This window comes from Phyllostomus discolor, chromosome 3, assembly GCF_004126475.2.
Source record: "Phyllostomus discolor isolate MPI-MPIP mPhyDis1 chromosome 3, mPhyDis1.pri.v3, whole genome shotgun sequence".
In the NCBI taxonomy this organism is placed as follows: Eukaryota; Metazoa; Chordata; class Mammalia; order Chiroptera; family Phyllostomidae; genus Phyllostomus; species Phyllostomus discolor.
The window spans coordinates 26480944-26499892 of NC_040905.2; the positions used below are offsets into that span (position 1 = coordinate 26480944).

At 40.3% G+C, this 18949-nt stretch overlaps 1 protein-coding gene across 4 annotated transcripts in view; it reads left to right on the forward strand.

Moving 5' to 3' along the window:
* The first annotated feature begins 949 nt into the window (after positions 1–949).
* Positions 950–18949, forward strand: part of CTNND2 (catenin delta 2) — an 828740-nt gene continuing 810740 nt past the window's right edge. The window contains exon 1 of one of the 4 annotated variants that reach the window (XM_036020261.1): positions 950–1226. In XM_036020261.1, coding sequence (XP_035876154.1) covers positions 1190–1226 — 37 coding nt within the window. In that variant the 5' untranslated portion in view covers positions 950–1189. The remainder of the gene's footprint in view (positions 1227–18949) is intronic. The other 3 variants (XM_028518208.2, XM_036020263.1, XM_036020262.1) reach the window with 3 other exon arrangements.

Below are 18949 nucleotides of genomic sequence, written 5' to 3' on the forward strand. Positions count from 1 at the left end.
AGAAAGTTTACATCCATTCCAGATTCGAAGAAAGGGAAGAAAGTCTTTCCACCTGCAAAAACATGTTTAATCTAAGCACGGGAGGTGACTAGCATTGGAAGGGAGCTGTAGGGAAGTCTGCAGACGGATGTCCTGCCTTCTTTGCTCTAGAACCCTAGGATCTGAGAGCATCCACCTCCACCCAGAAGCATGCACACTCAGTCTGCCCCTTCCCCCGCCCCCAGTGTACACACAAGCTATTCTAGAACCCCCTCCACCCTCGCCCCTTTGTTTGCAGGCTGACAGCCACCCCACACAGTAAACTGTCAGCATCTGGCCCGTGAACGAAGGAACCGGCCCTTTGAGAACCGCTTCGAACTGTGGTTGCGGGCCTTCCTCGGGTCCCTTCCAGCTCTCTTGCCGGGTTCCCGAGCATTCTCCCATCTCAGGGCCAGGATGTGCATTCCCAAGGATGCTCGGCCCTCTCCCAACCCGCGTCCTCCTCCCCTCTCTCCCGCTGCTGCTGCTGCCACGAAAACCAGGAGAAGTGGAACGCGCACGGCGAAGCGCGGCGCTCTCGCGGCGGCACTGGGCATGCTCGGCGCCCAGGGCAGGTTTGGGCGGCGGGGCGGACGCTTCCTCACTTGCCGGGCGACGAAGCCGGCCACCGAGGCATAAGTGGAGGTTGAGGCTGCCACGCCGCGGGAGGAGCCTCGCCCTCGGCGGAGGCGGCGGCACAGGTGGCGCGGGCCGCGGGCTGGGCGCAGCCAGGGAGCGCTGGGCGCCAGGCGCCGCAGCGGCGGCCCCAGGCTCGCGCCCGCGGCGGCGGCGGCCAGCCGACTGGAGCGGCGGGCGCGGCGGCGGCCGCTTTCCCAGCCCGCTCGGCGGCTGCGGTACCCGGAGCCTAGAGGAGCCCGCCGGAGCCTCGAGCCCGTGGAGCCCGCCGAGCCCGCGGAGCCGGGCAGGGGGCGCTGCGGTCGCCGCGTTCGGAGGGGCTGCCGGGCCGGGCGCTGCGCACTCGCGTGGGGAGCCGCCTCTCCCCCGCGGCGCTCGCCCCTGCTCCCCGCCAGCAGCACTTGTCCCGCGGCAGCGCTCAGACAACAAAAGCGGAGGATGCTGCAGTTGGGCAAGGTCAGGACCTTGCCCTGAAGCCGGGCGGCGGCACGCACGCCTTTCCCCGGACTGAGAAACTGTCGCTGGTGGCGGGTGCATGTTCGCGAGGAAGCAGTCGGGCGCCGCGCCGTTCGGTGAGTTGCCTGCGCGGGGCTGCTGGGGCCAGGCGCATCCTTCTCCTCCGCGCCGTTGTCCTCCTCGCCGCCGGTGGGGGTTGGTCCTCGACTCCCGGCCGGCTGGCGGTGGCGGCGGCAGCGGCAGCGGCAGCGGCAGCAGCTGCGTGGTCCTGCCAGCCCGGGGAGGACCGCGATTGCTCTGGGTCCCCTTTCGGAAGACAGCTCTGCCTAGAATGGGGGCCAGGGTTAGTGTCTTTCTCGGAGCGGTTAGCAAGTGGCTTCTCTGCGTGCTCCCCCTCTCTGCCACTCATCTCCCCCAGAGGAGGCGTATATAGGGCAACACCAACAATACTGCTCCCCGCCACCCTCAAGAACATACCCGTTGCATATATGACGTCCCTAATATAGAGGATAAGACGGGTGGGGGTGGGGAAGACTTCCCTCCAGTCTTTTGCCCTTATGTTCAATGTCATTACGATGTTTGGCTAGAACAAAATGGAAATACTTAGTCATTTGCGTCCATGGCCATTCCCTCGGTCTTCTGCCGCTTGCCAGACCCACAGCCCCTTGGTCTATATTTAGCGGTTTCAGGGCAAGCATTTTCAGCTCGATTCACAGGTTTCGGGGGCTTCTGCGTCCTGACAATAGATAGCGAGGCTCTGGAAAGCGCCGCCTGAAACCCAGGTTTGGAAAGGTGTGAATGCGTACGGGAGGTTGCGATGCGATATTTGGGCGACTGGTAATTAATGGTAAAAGCAAGCTGCTTTTCTTTTTTTTGCCGACCTTCCCCTTATTCTGGTGGGTAATGTGTTTCCATCGATTGCTACTCAGCTGCTTGGAGCCACTACGTTCTGAATTAAGTCATTAGAGGTGGTGCAGCCTTCCTGGTCTGTACGGTAGGAAAACAGTCTCAGGGATTGGTGTGTGTGAGTGTGTGTGTGTGTGTGTGTGTTTCCCCGCAAAGAACACTTACTTCCCAAATGCCTAAAGTTGTGTCTCGCTGTAAATGTGGGAGTAGTGAAGGGTGTGGAAAAAGAGAAAAAGAGGAGCAGGTTGTGGTTCCGAGGTGTTTTTCCCCCTTGCACGGCTTCAGTTGCACTGATCTGATTTGCTTTGGCCCTCAAAGGTGTTATTAACATGCATGCCTAATGTTAGCAAGTAAATATGCTGGTTGAAGAAGAGGGAGATGTTATACACGTAATAGTGGGCCTGACATGCAGAGATCTTCACTTTTACGAACTATGTGACGGATATTCAAGACGCTGGGAATTTTCTGCAGCGACTTCCATGGAAATAGGGAGGTGCTGAAACTACCCTAAGAGTTACCTCATTGTGCATCCCTCCGTCAGTACCTTAGGCTAATGCTGGTAGTTCAGTTCATCTCTTTGGTGTTAGTAATTCTCCTACAGGATTAAAAGGTTCTAGAGCTGTGCCACTAATAAAATCCCATGAAGGATTTGATATGACTGGTATCAAATTACAGGGATGAAACTGTGCATGATTCTGGGCGCTACTCCAGAGGAAGCATGACAGACAGGGCGGGCATCCTCATATATGGACTAGCTGCTTTCAAGTGCTGTAACATATCCTTGCCACATGCAGAATCCATTTTCACTGTTTTGGGGGAGAATGTTAAGAGGCATCCTTACTGGTCTGTGGGTTACAAGATCTCAGGGCTTGAATGAAGATGATTACATTTAGAGTCAGTTGTTGTCATTTGGGAGGCCTTTAATTAGACAGCTAAGAAGTCTCAGCATTACTGAAAGACTAAGAAGGTCTATACAGCTTGAGTTAAGTGAGCAGTGTGATTAGGTTTATCAATATCGCTTTAGTTTCACCTTCTTCACATTCAGAGAACTTTCAACAGCACTTAGAACATGCTGTTTTGCTCATTGTGTTGTTTTATCACAACATTTCTTTTAAAAACAAGCAATATATGAAGTAGACATTCATTTTTCTCTTCTCTTCTTTTTAGCCTACTGTTACAGATTTAAACATGATTCTCAAAGGACTAGTAGATACTGTTCTCTGCCTGTGTGTGCAGACAGAGAGCAGCTGAGAGGCATGGGGAAAACTATGTGTACTGTCTATGTGAGTTTTATTTCATGTTGTGGATTGAAAATGATAGTACCTGATTGAATGGCAATTGCAGTAACTACATGAGGTTGTTGCTTTAATAAAATTGTCATAGTCTTGGGGAAAGGAGTTATTTAATTTGGTGTATGTTTGTATACTTGTATAACCTAATCATTATAGATGTCACTAGTGTTTTCATTGTTTGTAATAAAAGTCATGTACTATCAAATTACAGTATTACCATCAACCTCATATTTTTCATAGTCAGGCCAATTTCTTCTCCCAGTGAAATGATTCATCAGGGAGAAAAATGAAATTCAAATGATATTAGGTGGAAAATGCAATTTTTCATTTTGTTAAATAATTTCTAAGAATAATATCACTTTCCTAATGACCTTTAATATTAAAAATGAAGTTATAGTATTCTCCAATATTACATTACTTTTAACATATAATTGAATATACAGTGCTCTTCCTGAAAATGTTATAGAACTTGCTAGTTACCATTGTGCTTTATCAAAGTTGTCTTTTGTGTAGTATGCCTTGATGTGGAATTGGTGATGAGTTCTCCAGAGTAATTTCATCAGGTTGTCCTTATGTGAGAAACATTAAAATTATATTTATTGGTCCATAAAGTCAGATATATACTTTGTATGAACCATATATCTGATTGCAGCAAACCTATTGAACTGCATTAGGAACTGTTGTAAAGTATTATTTTTCTTTTCTTTTTCTGACAATTAACCAGAAGCAGATAAGGAGCACCTGTTTATGGTTGTTTCTCTGTGAACATTATTTTCCCTCCTCCGGTGGGGAATTGGCATTGCTAGTATCACTCTTCATAAAAATTTCAATTTTTTAAAATAGAGATTTTTATTTTTAAAATAAGATGGTTGAGCATCCTTAAACTCAAACACTCTAATTCAGAGGATGAACAAATACCATGAGAAAGCAAGCAAACATTTTTAAATCCAGTACTTTCGTGGGAGATTTGGTACAGTGGGTCTTTGCTGGCTGATTTACAATTCAGAAACACACTTTCAAGCCAAATTTCTCAGTTGGTTTCCATCATCCATATTGTGAAGGTGTCCCCAAGGCCACAGTTCCTTCATGGCTTTGTGAGAAGTGTCATACGGATGTGGGAGAAAAGTCAGTGTGAGTGGGAATAGTTCAGGATACTTGTTGCTGGCTTCAAGTTTATCTGGTTATGTGCCAAAGCAACAGCTTTTTATATTAATGTAAAATATTAAACATGTCATAGATAAATAGTTTCTATCACATTGTGTGCCAATCTAGCTTACTGATTAAATAAACCGCCTGGTTGGCTTTAATGAATCCAATCACTTTCACAAACAGTACCTTCAACACAGGAAACTCACAGAAGTACTTTATCCTACCATGCTTTTAGTCCATTAGTAATGGGAAGACTCATAACAAAAGTGTGTAGCGTGACACCTCCAGTTATTTATCTTTTGATCACATAGTAGTTAAATGTAATTTCAGGCTCCATATCGTGGTTAATTGATTTGTAGGAAATGTCTTAGCTGTATTAGGATATTGAAGTTATATTCTTTATCAATTAGTTTCTGACAAATTGGAAAGCATGGCCAAATATGTGAAACAGTGCTTCCCAAACACTTTCCATGTTAGACACATATTCACCTGTATCCCGTGGCAAGATTTTTAAAAAGTTATCTGTAAAAGGAATTACATATATTGAAACTTATTATTCCACTATTGTTATTTCAAATTACAAATATATTTCTAGAGAAAAAGTTGAGCTGTGTCCTCAAATAAATATATATACATAATATTGTGATATAGACATAATATTGGAATGCATATTAATAATGGGATGCTGTTTTGTATTCTGCTTTCAGCAGGTGTTGATGTGGTTGAGTAGGTTCAGTGGGTGTTGATGTGGTTGAATAGGTTCAGTGGGTGTTGATGTGTTGATCTGGCTTTGGGTGGATCCTAACTCTGCCTCTTCTTAACTCAGCCCTTGGCCATTTATGTGGTCCTCAGATTTTAGTTCACTATTTTAGTTGTAAAATGGGTGCAATAAGACACAATATCTCAAGAGATAGGTTTCAGATAAAGTAAGTGAATATACAAGAGGCTTTTAAATTGTAAACATTTGTAGAAACACAAGAGAAATAGCTATATCTTAAGATGGATACTATGCTTCATTTATATATCATAAAAATATGTTATACAGGCCACCACCCTCTACCAAAGGCTATTAGATGGGTATATTATCACCCATATTGTAATATTGTGATATTACTCATCTTGTAATATTACTTTATATGCAGATTTACATATCAAATATATCAAATTTTCTACTCTGCCACATAACAGTCCTTTGTATATACATATAGAAGTAAAACTTATCTCCCAGCAATATTATTTTAAAAGATTCTAACCTTATAGGCATAGATGGCAGAACTTTGATACTCTTAATAGTGTTATATTATTACCTGATGAAAATTAAATTTTCTACAATTAATATTAGACAAAGAATATTATAGATCATCCAATGAGCATAACTCTTGGTGGGGTCCAGTGTTAAACATCTGCCCCATTTAGCACTACAGAGCATGAGTTCCGTCACAATATCGTTATGACAAAAAAAGAAACCTGACACATCTAAATGTATGATGTAAATAAAAAGCCCACAGTGTCCCACCCTACTCCACTCCACCTCCTATTAAAATCAATTCTTGAAAAAGACGTAAAAGTGTGTTCAATGGTACCTTTTGAAAATAAATGGCCATTTTCACATGTTATTTCATTCTTAGTAGCTTCAGTGACGTACCCACCTTATCTGGGTGTGATTATACCCAGCTCCTGCAGAGTACGGCTCTGAACTTCAGTGACATGGTTTGATTATAATAACCCTTGGTTGTATCTTAGAGTTTGTTACAGACTGTGACCTGTGTTACAGGAGACTAATTTATCTTCAGTCAGAAAAACATTTTGACAATAAACATGGTTATTTATATTCAAATTTATGTGTTGTTGTGGGAGCCACTGCCAATTATAAGTTACCAGAGTAAAATACATATTATAATAAAAGACCTTTGTATTTTTTGGATGAAATAAGCAAGTGAGCCACTTATGTTTGGTGAAATAAATGTGTCAAAATTTCTACAGGTTTTGAATGATACAGTTACAGATAAATGGGTTGTTTAGTTTATAGCATTAGATTATGGAAATAGTTAATTCTGTCATTTAAATTAGTAAATACATTTGTCCTGCATAAGTAAGGGTTGAAGTTTTATCATTAGTAACAGTTTTGCTTCATGTGGTTATTATGACTCTCCCTAGAAATTTGATGCAATAGTCCATATTAAGAAAAATTTATTTGCTATACAGGTTTTATATAATTTAGTCTTTTGGTCTTGGAGCCTCTTCATAATCTTATCATACTTACTGTAATCTTTTCTCATTTAAATATGAAACAAGATAAATGACAGAAAGGTACATATTTATCTTAAAGTACAAAATGTGCAGAAATATGGAGTGTTTTGTATCTTTAAAGATCTCAATAAATATCACCTTCACCAACACTTCTAGGTTTTGAGTAAGTTGGAATATTGGAAGGAAAAATATATAAAGGAGTAGCCATCAGAGGTGAAATGTTAGTTTGGATTATATATAGTTTGGTATGATGCCAAATGACATCCCAGGACCTTGGTCTTCCTCCCTCCTCACAGGGACAGCTGCCTCTGAGCCCTAGGGCCCGGGCCGTGCTCTTGCTAGGCAGGGAGACCTGCAGGGGGAGAAGGAAGGGCAAGCCAACCTGCTCCCTCTATTCCTCAGAGGCAGGGAAAGTGAAAGGTTGGAGAAAGGCCAGACGTGTTCCATTCATTAAGTTCCCTTCACCTGGAAGGAAGCATCACAAGTAGGGAAGAAGTGTTCCTGAGTGACATGGTTTATAAAGAATTCAAGTTGAAGAATTCGGGATATAATAGCTTTCACAGTATTTTGCTTAGTACTTGAGCTTTTTAAATATTTCATGGTATTTTGACACTGTATCAGGAATGATCAGGGGAGTGTCTAATGTCCTGGCTGATTTATAGAGAGTATGGTCCATGAAATTCAGCAGATTTATGAATTGCTAACTTTAAAATAACTCACTCAGTAGTTCTTCCTTACTTCCCTTGTTAGATTTTGACTGCCAGTAGTTGGATGGCTTTGGAAGTGATGAGAATTAGGCCTAAAAAGGACCAAGTCAAAATCTGACTTCCCAAACCATACATAAACGATGATCCATGATAGCTTTCATCCATAGCACTTTCTGTGTCAGTGCTGATAATTAGAGTTTGGCCATTGTTTAATGTTTTAACTTTTAATAGGAGCAATCATGGGCACTGTCAATAAAGAAGAAAAAAATGAATTTCCAAATAGACACAATGTTTTATTTGACTCTAAGCATGACTACTCAACCTAAAAAAAGCTCACTTCTTAAAATAAATTTTATTCTTCTCTCTCAAATATTTTATTTGGGCTTTCAAACATTAGAGTAACATAGCAGTTATTACCTTCAGTAACACAGAATAATTTAATTTCCAGGAAGAGCAATATCTTTGGCAGCAAACCAAGTCTTGCAAATAGAAAAGAGCCCGAGTGCAGTCTCTCTTCTCTAACACAGCGTTCACCGGTGCTGAGCACGGTATTTGTGGAGTCCCCGGGTGAGGACCTGGAGGAGTTGTCCAGATAGGCATACAGGTGTAATGGGCAGTCTCAGAGACAGTAAGAAATCGTGTCAAACTTACCCAGGACTTGCAAGGCGGTGCAGGAAGCCAGGGGCATGTAGAACGTCAATGAGATGGTCTGGCTTGAGTTGCATTTGAAAGAATAATGTGAAATCCATAGCAGGTGCCTAGATATATCATGGCACCTCAGTTCAAAGAGGTGCTATGTGCAACCATGAATTATCTCCCCAAAGTATAATTATATGAGAAATATACTTAACCTTCATGGTACTGAAGGTTAAGAAGAAAGTCAGGCAGAAAACTATTGACTATGATACCCAGAATACACACCCACATGCATGCCCACACAAACACCAGAGCAGAGCAGTTATGACGGGGGTTCAAGTGTGTTGTTGTTTTTATATTATCTTTTCATCAGATACATCATAGTTTGATATATACTATAAAGGAAAAGCATGTCTTTAAACTTTTGAAAATATTATGTATTTGCTTTGGGATAAATTTCATAAATCAGCTGGATGCCTGACTGAAAATGAACAAGGTTCATTCTTCATGAAGTGCATTTTCTACATACTCTAATTAGTGCCATACCTAGATTTTCTTTTTAAATTTAAGCTGTATTGAGTAGGTTTAGCAAGCTGGTATCTTCTTGAGAACTCTACAGCACATTAATGAAATATTCTTTCTCAAAATTCTTTTTTCTATTTTCAGAAGTAACACATGGTCATTAACATTTGGAAAATGTAGAAATGATAAAAAAAAGTTGAAGTTCATGTATGAACTCGAGCCCCAGAAGTGACTCAATTTTTATCAGAAATTCTAACTTGTATACATTTTTTAATTTAGAAGATATCTCATATCCTGTTTTGTTACTTTTTAATATGTAGGGAGGCTTTTAATTGACATTCATTTTTAGTGTCTGGTTTTTATACTTTTGTAACATCATTTACTTAAGTAACTTGCTATTTCTGGATATTGATGACATTTTCTTTTCTTTCTTTCTTTTTTGGCAGTATATATGATGCTGTGATTAAAGCTAAATAGTTTCCATTAAGTTATTTCTCTAGATTAATTCCAAGAACTTGATGTTTGCAAGGCTGTTGATATCATTGTCAAATTGTCCTTCAGAAATATAAATGTAATTTATATTTTTTATATTTCTTTTGGCAAAGTTGGAGTATGCCAGTTTCCCCATGATTTTGGCAACTCTGGGCATTTTAACTAAAAACAAACAGACAACAAATTCTGATTAGATGGGGGTGATTCTATGTTCCTATTATTTAGTTTGCTTTCCTTTGAATATGAATGAAATTAAATGTTATATAAGTGTATGATTCATTCCCCATTCTTTTGTGAATTGTTGTTTGCACATTTCTCAAGTATTTTATTTGCCTTAATACTGATCTGTATTATTTGTCTATAGTAATTACACTAGCCTTTGTCTTATGCTTTATCAGTTTATTTCTCATTTTATTCCTATTTGAAGCATAATACTAAAGCTTGCAGCATACCATCTCCCTAGGAGTGTTCTTTAAGGGGGCAGGGCATTCTGTAGCTCCCTGATTTTGTGTGTCTTGGGAGAAACCACAGCAGTGCAGCCAGTGGTGGAGGGAATAGCTTAATAGTTGTACCACCACTTGATTGAATCATGTCACCACTTTTCCATATTTTTTTTAGCAAGTGGCTAAATTACTACTGTGTGTCATTGTTGATAGGGAGGAAGTAATAATTCCCATGTCTTCAGGTTGTTGAGAAGGCAAATTAAAGAACTATGGACTTAAAATACATAGCAGAGAACCTAGTATATTAGTGAACCTCAAACAACTTAGCTGTTTGTACGGTTAAATAAACAAGATGATATGCCTTTTTCTGTAATTCTGGCTTTTGCTTTCTCCGCATAAAGCGTAATTACGCACCTGCGCAGGCTCAGGGACCTCTGTGTGAAAGGAAGGTGTTTGCAGCAGCCTGCGGCTCCCAGGTGGAAGCTCTCTGCGCTCATAATAGTCACTTCGCTGCGCGTCCTCCGGTGGTGCCGTCTCTGTGTGTTTCAGATTCTTTGGGAACTGTAAGTCAGAGTGCTGTTCTTACGCAAATGCATAATTCCCAGTATCATATGCATAGGCCCATATGGACATATATGTCATTTATCCAATGTACCTAGTCACATAGGACCATGCTTCTCCCCACCTCCACCCCTACCCCATATTGGTAATCTCTTTTTGTCATTGGTCCTAAAATCCTAGGACAGTAATTAGCACGTGATAAACACTCAGCTAATCATTGTGAGTTCTGTGTGCATTTTTGTTTTCATTGTCAAAATGTTTCATGAGGTAAGGCTTGCTTGTTTACTTTGGCTTGTTTTGGGTTCTTGTCTTTGCGGTGTGTTGGAGGGAACATGGGACTAGGATTCTGAGTTCTGCAGGACTTACATCACGCTTGGTGCTAGCTTTCTCTTGTCAGCTTCCGTATCTGCCTGTATTTCTTTTGTTCATTGGGATCAAAATTCCCATTTCTGTGTGTGTAAATGTGATGTGATAATTCATATGAAAATGCTTTGGGAGGCATAATCATGAGTATTTAAATATGAAATACATTCCTTGGAACTTATGATGTGTTCCAGAAATAGGGTGTTTTTTTTTTTCTGTGAGTTGGAGTCAAATAGTTTTTTGCCTGTAGAATTAAATCTCTGACCTCCATTACTAAATGGTTTTAAAATACCCTGTGGTTGTAAAGATATGTTATTGGGTATTGCCTATAGGAAGAAGTCTCCTTTATCCTTCAGTAGAAGTAATTCCTGTTATTTCTTTATACCACTTCAAACATTATGTCATGCCAAATCGGCTCCAAAAAGTTCTCTCTGTTTTTCTTTTCTTTTTCACACAGATATTTCCTGCTTAGAAGGAGAGTAGAATGTCGCCCCATTGTTCCTCAGTGATTGAAGTCTGTACAAATGTCCCCAGAATATTATTTCCTCTCCTGGTGGGCTGCCGAGTCTGGCGCCTGGAAGGCTTTATCAGAACAGTTTTAGAAGTGTGAACTGAAGCTGGCTTCCATTTTTTGAGCATATTTCCTTAAATACTTTGAGCAGAATTTCAGAGGATTCTGATCACTCTAACTATAGCCTGCCAATGGAACGAAATCATGTGTAAGTCATGAAAAAAAAAAACTTTAATCTGGTTCCCACTCTCAGAACTTTTGAAGGAAGCACAAAAGGGGGGGGGGTACTAATAGACCTCATTGAGCATGTTTTTTAATGAGGAGCAGAGTTTCAGGTACTCAGGGGAAGATGCTAATCATGATGTTGTGCTCTGTGTATAGCGGGTTCAGATATGGTTCTTTTTCTTATAAATCTAACACTTTCTTTCTGTAGCTGAGAGCAGGTTGCGTGACAAATTGTATAATGAGCCCATATTTCTTTTCGGCAGTTGAGAAGATTCGTGGGGTACCCTTAGCTTGTATTGTGAACCCTGGAAAGAAAAAGAGTGTGAGACGAGAGGGGCGGGGGTGTCTGGGAGAAACTGACACTGGCCTGAGTGACAGGTGACACCCTGTCTTCGTCCGCACATGCAGATTCTGGGCACAGAAGACTGTGTCCTGCTGAGTCTGACAGAGGGGCTGGGGGTTTGGTTAACACCTAGTGACAAGTGTGGAAATTTTAGGCGAGAAGAAGCAGGTAGCTCAAATTAGTTTTGGCAACAAAACTTTTTTTTAATGGGCTGGCTGATTGCTCATTGATTAATCTGTGCACTCAATAAACTGGGCTGAAGATATGTTTTGAAGAAGCACTAAGTTATAAATAGTAGCAAACCACATGCTAGAAAATCTGTCCTTATCCCAGCAATTTATACATTTGTTCTAGTTGAAGGGTAACCAGCTACTTCTGTCCATTTCTGTCAAACTAGGATTTCAGACTTAGGTGGCCATTTCCCATCACAGGTCTGAAATTGTGTCCTTTCTTCCATGTGTCAATTCTAGTAAAATGAATTAATTGCTACCAGGACACATGTTCTTTTAGTACCACAACTACTTTACATGTACACAGTGTAATAATATGAGTGTGTGTGGCTTCTTCCTGGTGGCCTGGCAGCTTATGCATTTTACAGTGGAGCAGTTACACCTACAGAAAGGCAGGTGACACAGAGTCACAAGTGGGAGATCAGGGTGACGGCCTGGTAAGGTGCTATCTGGAGTTGAACAGGGTACGGGAGGAAGTATAAGCAAAGTCATTCCTTTGAGTTCTATGGCATGTTAGTCACCGCAAGTGCTTTCTTCTATTTTATCTTTTGAAAGTGAGGATCAGAATTTGGGAAGCAACACAACAGATTTTTGAACCCATAGTAGCATTTTTCATGTTCAGTTATGCTGAGAAACTCGCCAGGTGATGTCATCATAGTGTAAAGGAAAGTGGGGGCAGACTCATAGATGGAGAGCAGGGTGACAGCTAGTGGGGTGAGTGGCGGGGTGGAGGGATTGAGCAAAAAGGAAAAGGGACTCATGGACATGGACAACAGTGTGGTCATCGCTGGGGGAGGGGAGCACAAGCGGACCAAATGGTAATGGAAAAATACAATAAAGATTTAAAAAAGAAAAAACACATGCTGTTTGTCATAGTTACTTCTCATCTCAGCTGACTGAGATGTGACGGGTCCAGGACTTGGTGGCTGGACGAGTTCTCCAGTGCTGACCCAGAGAAGATGCTGTTGAACACAGCTGTTTGCACAGTTTCTGCCAATGGCCTTTATGCGTGGAGTGAATTGCCTTGTAATCCTCAAGAGGAAATTCTATTTCTTATTTATACCTTAATAGTTTTCAATTAGTATGCTGATGATTTATGTCATATAGCGGCCCATTACTATAGGAGTAATTTCAGATTTTCTGCTGAGTAGTTTTCATATAAGTAGAGCATTGTTGCTTATAAGTTCCCTTCTAATGTATCTTCAAAGCTAGATATTGCTGGTCATTTGACAAAAGGCAGGGCTGCTCGTATATCCATTACAAGACATTGAGGAGGCAGGTGGGTTATTCCAGTACGTGCACGTGGTACTCAACACTTTGCAGTGATTCTCTTGAAACGTGGAAAAGTTTGCCATCACCATATCAAGAAGCTAAACCACCTGTGCATGTCAAGCTAAACATAGAGATGCAGTGTGAAACTTAGGTGTCGTGATGTGCAGATGTGTGATGTTATATGGAATATCATTTTGTCAGAAGACTTTATGAAGCTGCTTTTGGATTGCCAGGAAAAGATGATAGAACATTTTGACAGCAGGTCTAGAGACGGCTCGGTGGCACTGAGTGGATAATTGACGACCATGGGGAGTGGCATAGATACTACCTAAATCCAGATCTAAGAGTATGCGTGTTCCCCTCCATCCCGGAGATTAGGGAAAAGGCGCCCAGTGGCTCCTCTGTTGTAATGGTGAGACCCGACTCTGCAAGGGCTTCAGTAAACGAACACACCGTGAGAGACTGTCTTCGCTCAGGTTGCCATAACTAAATATCACAGGTTCAGTGTCTCAGACAACAGACAATTATTTCTCACTGTCCTGGAGGCTGGGAAGTTCAAGCTCAAGGTATGAAGGTGCCTGCTGATTAATTTGGTTCCTGGTAAGAGCCCTTTTGCTGGCTCACAGATGGCTGCCCTCTTTTTATGTCCTCATCTGTCCTTTCCTTGGTGCATGCATCGCTCCCTCTCCCCTCCCCTCCCTCCCATTAGACCACCAATCCCCTCATGAAGGCCTCATCTCCTGACATAATCTAACTCTAATTACCTCCACGGGCCCGATCTCCCTTTTGAAGGTTGGTCATTAAAATGGATTTAAAATTCATCCTATACTGATGGAGTACAAATAGGAACTCACAAGCATTGATGCATACCTGGCTTCTAATGGATGCCCATGTAGGATAAATTTTTTAATAGATAATAATCATTGAATCATATCACAGAATACGTTGAAATGGGAAGGATGAAGACAGGTAATCTATCACCGATTGAATGTCAGAGATCCGTATGACTAGTTAATAAGCTGGTAGGTTATCTCGTGCAGATCTAACAGAATGCCTCACCTTTGAAGTCAGCTGTTGCACAATTTCCCCACGTCCTCAAGTATAGCAGGTTCTTTTTCTAAGGCAGATTGTCTCCTAGAAAATGAAATACAAATATGCCATGGATTTTGCTACAGGAGGATATTAAACTTACTTTTAGAATAAAAAATGGAGCTGTACAAAGTTTATGTTTTCATGGAACAATAATTGTCATCTTCAAGAAAAGTAGTAGGCTATAAAACATAGGGAAATGTTGATTTAAATGAGAACTCATATTTTTTTATCAAGACATTCTCTTAAGAGAAAGCATTGTTAAGTATAGGGAAAATTATGAAAAATAGCATATATAATTCTCAGAAGTAGATTTACTTTCTCAAGGTGAATGTATATTACATTTTCCATTACAGTCATAAGGATGTTAAGTACAGCATGGGGAATATAGTCATTAATAAATAACTGTGTATGAGGGGTTACCCCCCCAAAACAGAATTATATTCTGGATGTTTGGTCCCTGGTAGCACAGGCTTCCCCCCCAGGTGAGTGTTCTAGGAACTCATCTGTATCAGTGTGCCAGCTGGTGTTGTTGTGAGAGGCTGTGTTTGGCCTCAGTGAATTTTTTGAAGATTCTTTTGATATGTTTGCCTATTTCCCTATGGGTGATTTACCAGCACACCTGCCCACACCACACTGAGTGTTCAGAAGTTTTTAATGAAAAATAGCATGACCCACGTCCCCATCTTCCCTATTTACCCAGTCTCGCCTCCAAGTACTTTTATTTCTTTCCCTTGATGAGAAAAGTCCTCAAAGGGGAACATTCTGCTGACGTGGAAGAGGTGAAACAAACAGCATCAGAAGCACTAAAAGGCATCAAAATCGATGAGTTCAAAAACTGTTTTGAGCAGAGGAAAAAAGTGTCTCAGTAGGTGTATTGTATCAAATGGAGAGTACTTTGAAGGTGACTAAAGTTTAAGCATGTAAGAATAAAAACACACGTTTTTTTTATAAATACTGTTTTTTGGGGGTCTCCCCTCATATGGTGTCAGATGGGTATGGGATTTATCAGGATGATCACTTAGTAAGTTATAATGTCTAATCACTGGGATGTACACCTGAAACTATTATATATTAACTAAAATTGAAAATAAAAATGATTTAAACAAAACAGAACGCAAATAAATTGATGTCATCTATGATTTGGCATTTTGCCAAATGAAAGAAAATTTATTTGAAATTACTACAAAATTATTGAAATGTCACACTTAGCAAAAGACCTTGAATGATATATGCTGGAAATTTTGTTATCTGTTTTGCAAAGAGTAAACATTAATGTATCAGGGATATGGAATGTTTTTAATGGCATCACAATAAAGTATCAGAAGCCAAATTGTATGACTTCAAGTGTGATATTTTTGTAATTGCATGTTTACTTCTTTCTCATCTCATGTAGGAGATGTCAGTTAATGTTATCAGAAAAAGAATTTTTATAAACTTTCATTTCACGTTTAGATGCTGCAATCACAAAAATCCCTCTTCCCTTTTTATAATCCTCTTTGATTTAAATTAGCTGTGCCGTTAGTCAAATTATGTCTTTGAAATATAAAGCCTCCACAAAGAAAGTTCTTGAAGTTATTAAAGTAGTGTCAATAGATTGGGGAGGTTCCTCTTAATCTAACAAGAGTATGTTAAGTTGATCCCTTTGATGTTTAATTTGTTGCTATTTCTGCAAGCAACAATTTAGATCACATTGTTTCTTTCTTGGAGCACTGCACCGGCTATGTATTTCTGTATCTTTACCTTTGCACCAGTCTGTATATCGTGTCTTAACATCACACACAGTTTTAACCTTGGAGAGCAGTTTGGAGGTGTGTAGCTGAAAGTGTGTCATCTGTGCACGTGTCCAGATGCTGGTCCCTCATGAGCTCAGTGGAAAGTGGCACTGTGGCCTCTTCTCACAATCCTCGGCCGCACGGTTGACAGTCAGCAGGATGTCTAATAACTGGAGCTTTCAGCTCTGAGTCTTGCACAAAGAAGGAAATAGGACCTGCACCTGATTGTTTACCAAGGATAGTACATGCCTTGAAAAGTCTTTTATTTACCAGTCATTCTGGGAAATTGAAAAATACAAATCCGGGCCTGCAGAGCTGTGTTGCTGAGCATCTTGGTTAGAACCACTTGAAATTGCTAACATGCAACTTCCTTTGACCTACAAAAAATGGCAATTTAAAACTAATCGTTAATCTCATTAATTGAGGAGCTAATTAACAACTGCAAAATTACATTTATACTTTCCCCCTGAAATTCACCATTTAGTGGGTTAATAACAAATAAGAGATTCAAATTCTCTTGTGTTTCAAGTACTATGGGAGATGTGCCAACTCTTGGGTCACGAGGGAAATCATTGATTGGATTAAAGTTGGCAAGGCTGGAAAGAATTAACTTAAGTCCCTGAGAAATTTAAAGATCAGCTGGCATGTTGGCCCTAGGGCAGCAGGAAGCAGGCTGTTACTCTGTGCATCTCATATAAGATGTTTGTAACAAGGGAAATTGGGTGTGGAGTATATGGGAATTCTCTGTAGCATTTTTGCAATTTTTCTATAAATGTAAAGCTATCCTAAAAGATAAAGGTTACTTTTAAAATTTAATTTTAACACTAGAAGTTGTTTGAATGTTTGCTCAAAGTTTTCAAAGACCTCAGTAAAGGAGAGGACATTTAAGTTTGATTTTAGTAGGCTCCAACTATTATTAAGTTGATTTGTTAATTAATGAATAGCAAGTGGGAATTAACTTCTTTTTTATCATTCATGTTCTAGATTTATGGTTAAGGGAAGGGAAGGGAGAATAATTTCTCAAAGTTAGGAAACAAAGCAGTGAAAAAGAAAACCCACTTTTGTTTTTTTTTCTCATGATGGCTTACAATGATATAATGTGGATAATTTAAAATTTGCAAAATTTCTCACTGAATGCATTTTGTTTAGTATGTGGCTTGAGAGAAGTAAAGGACGTTGGTGTCATCTGTTTTGAAAATATTTTTCAAAAGATTTTGTTTACTTATTTTTAGAGAGAGGAGAAGGGAAGGAGAAAGAAAGGGAGAGAAACCTCAATGTGTGTTGCCTCTTGAGTGCCCCCAACTGAGGACCTGACCTGCAACCCAGGCATGTGCCCTGACTGGGAATTGAACCAGCAACCCTTTTGTTCACAGCCCAGTGCTCGATCCACTGAGCTTCACCAGCCAGAGCAAGTTTTGAAAATATTTTAACAAATATGTAGGAATCTTTACCTTCTTCCATTTGTAAGACCAAAAAAATGTAATGAGTTTTTATGAATCATCTTACTTATAACTTTTAATGCCTAGCTATTAGCCAGCTTATACAACCTGTGCAATCTTCAGGATATACCCATGGTTGCTAGATTTAGCAAGTGAATATACATGACACCTAGTTAAACAATAGGTTTTGGGGGTTTTTTTCAGTGTATGTCTCAAATATTACATGGGACGCATTTATATTTAAAAAATTATTCTTTTTCTGAGACTCAGATTCTATTGGACATACTCAGGCAGAGTTTCTTGGACACTATGTGTCCTGCCGTTGTCTCACTTTAATAATGATGATAATAATCATTGACCCTTTGTCATAGACTGTCACACTTTTTTACTTGTGGTAGGAGACCTTCTTGGTTTATTAATTCTTCAATATTACTATCTTAAATGCCACTTTGTTGCACTAAGCCTTCCACTCTTAACCTTGGCCCAAAGGGAGGGCATATAGATTGTTTTCTATTCACTATGAAGAATTTCATATATTGCCTTTTATACGAATCATCTGCTGATGTGTCAGACTGTGACCTTGAAGGGAGAATGTCCTAATTCTCTATGTACCTCTTACAAACAAGCATAATGTCTTAACCAAGGATGTTGTGTATTCATTAGGACAAGCTAGGTTATGCTGCTTTAACAAACAGCCCCCAAATTTCAGCAGGTGTTACATTCCTGTTGCTATGATCTTGTCTCTTCTATCTTAAGCCCTTCCTTTATTTCACTGTTCCTAACTTTAATCAATGAATTCTCAAAATTAAACAAACAAAAAAGGGGGGGTAGAAGTTGGTATCTCTTTAGCATGGGTTGTGGGAATGGAACGCGGGAATGGAGCTTGGATGATCCTACTCACTCTGGGACCCAGGCTGGTGTCCCCTACATCTTAGTGCATTCTCCCATGTCCACTGAGGTAGAGAATGGAAAGTGGAGAGTTGGTCATCTGTCACTCAATCCTGTTCCATGAGACACAGAGAATTATGTGTTGATGCTCAACTTCCAGCGGGGGAGGGGGTAGGGGAAGCCCAGCCCCACTGCATGCCCAGAGGATGGGGAGAATGGCACACTGGTGAACAGCCCTAAACACATCGTAGAAAAGTATACTGATGAAATCTCTGAGTGCGAGCTAGAGAGCTTACATACATACTTTAACTTTAGGAGTTAGTCTTTGTAACTTTAGAAGTCTCCGTAAGCCTATAGTTTTTATTAGTACAATAAAACTTACTTCAGGATTCTTGTACATAAGATAAAAACTGAGGATTTTGTTTAAACACAGGAATAAATAAATATCAAAGTCTCATTGATGGCACCGGATAAAGCGTGAGTTATGATCAGAAATAAATATTATGATAACATGCTCGGATAAAATGGTGAGACGCGCTAAAGGCATCTTGCTGTTTTTCAATATTTCCATGAAAATTAACTTTACCAGAAATTCTGTTTCCAGAGGTTGAGATCACATTTTTCTGTATATTTATACACACACATGCATATGCATGCACATATATAATTTTTAAAATAAACTTGAAGACATGATTGTATTTCACTTTTAAAGAAATGGGACATTATATCCAGACACCTGCCAATTT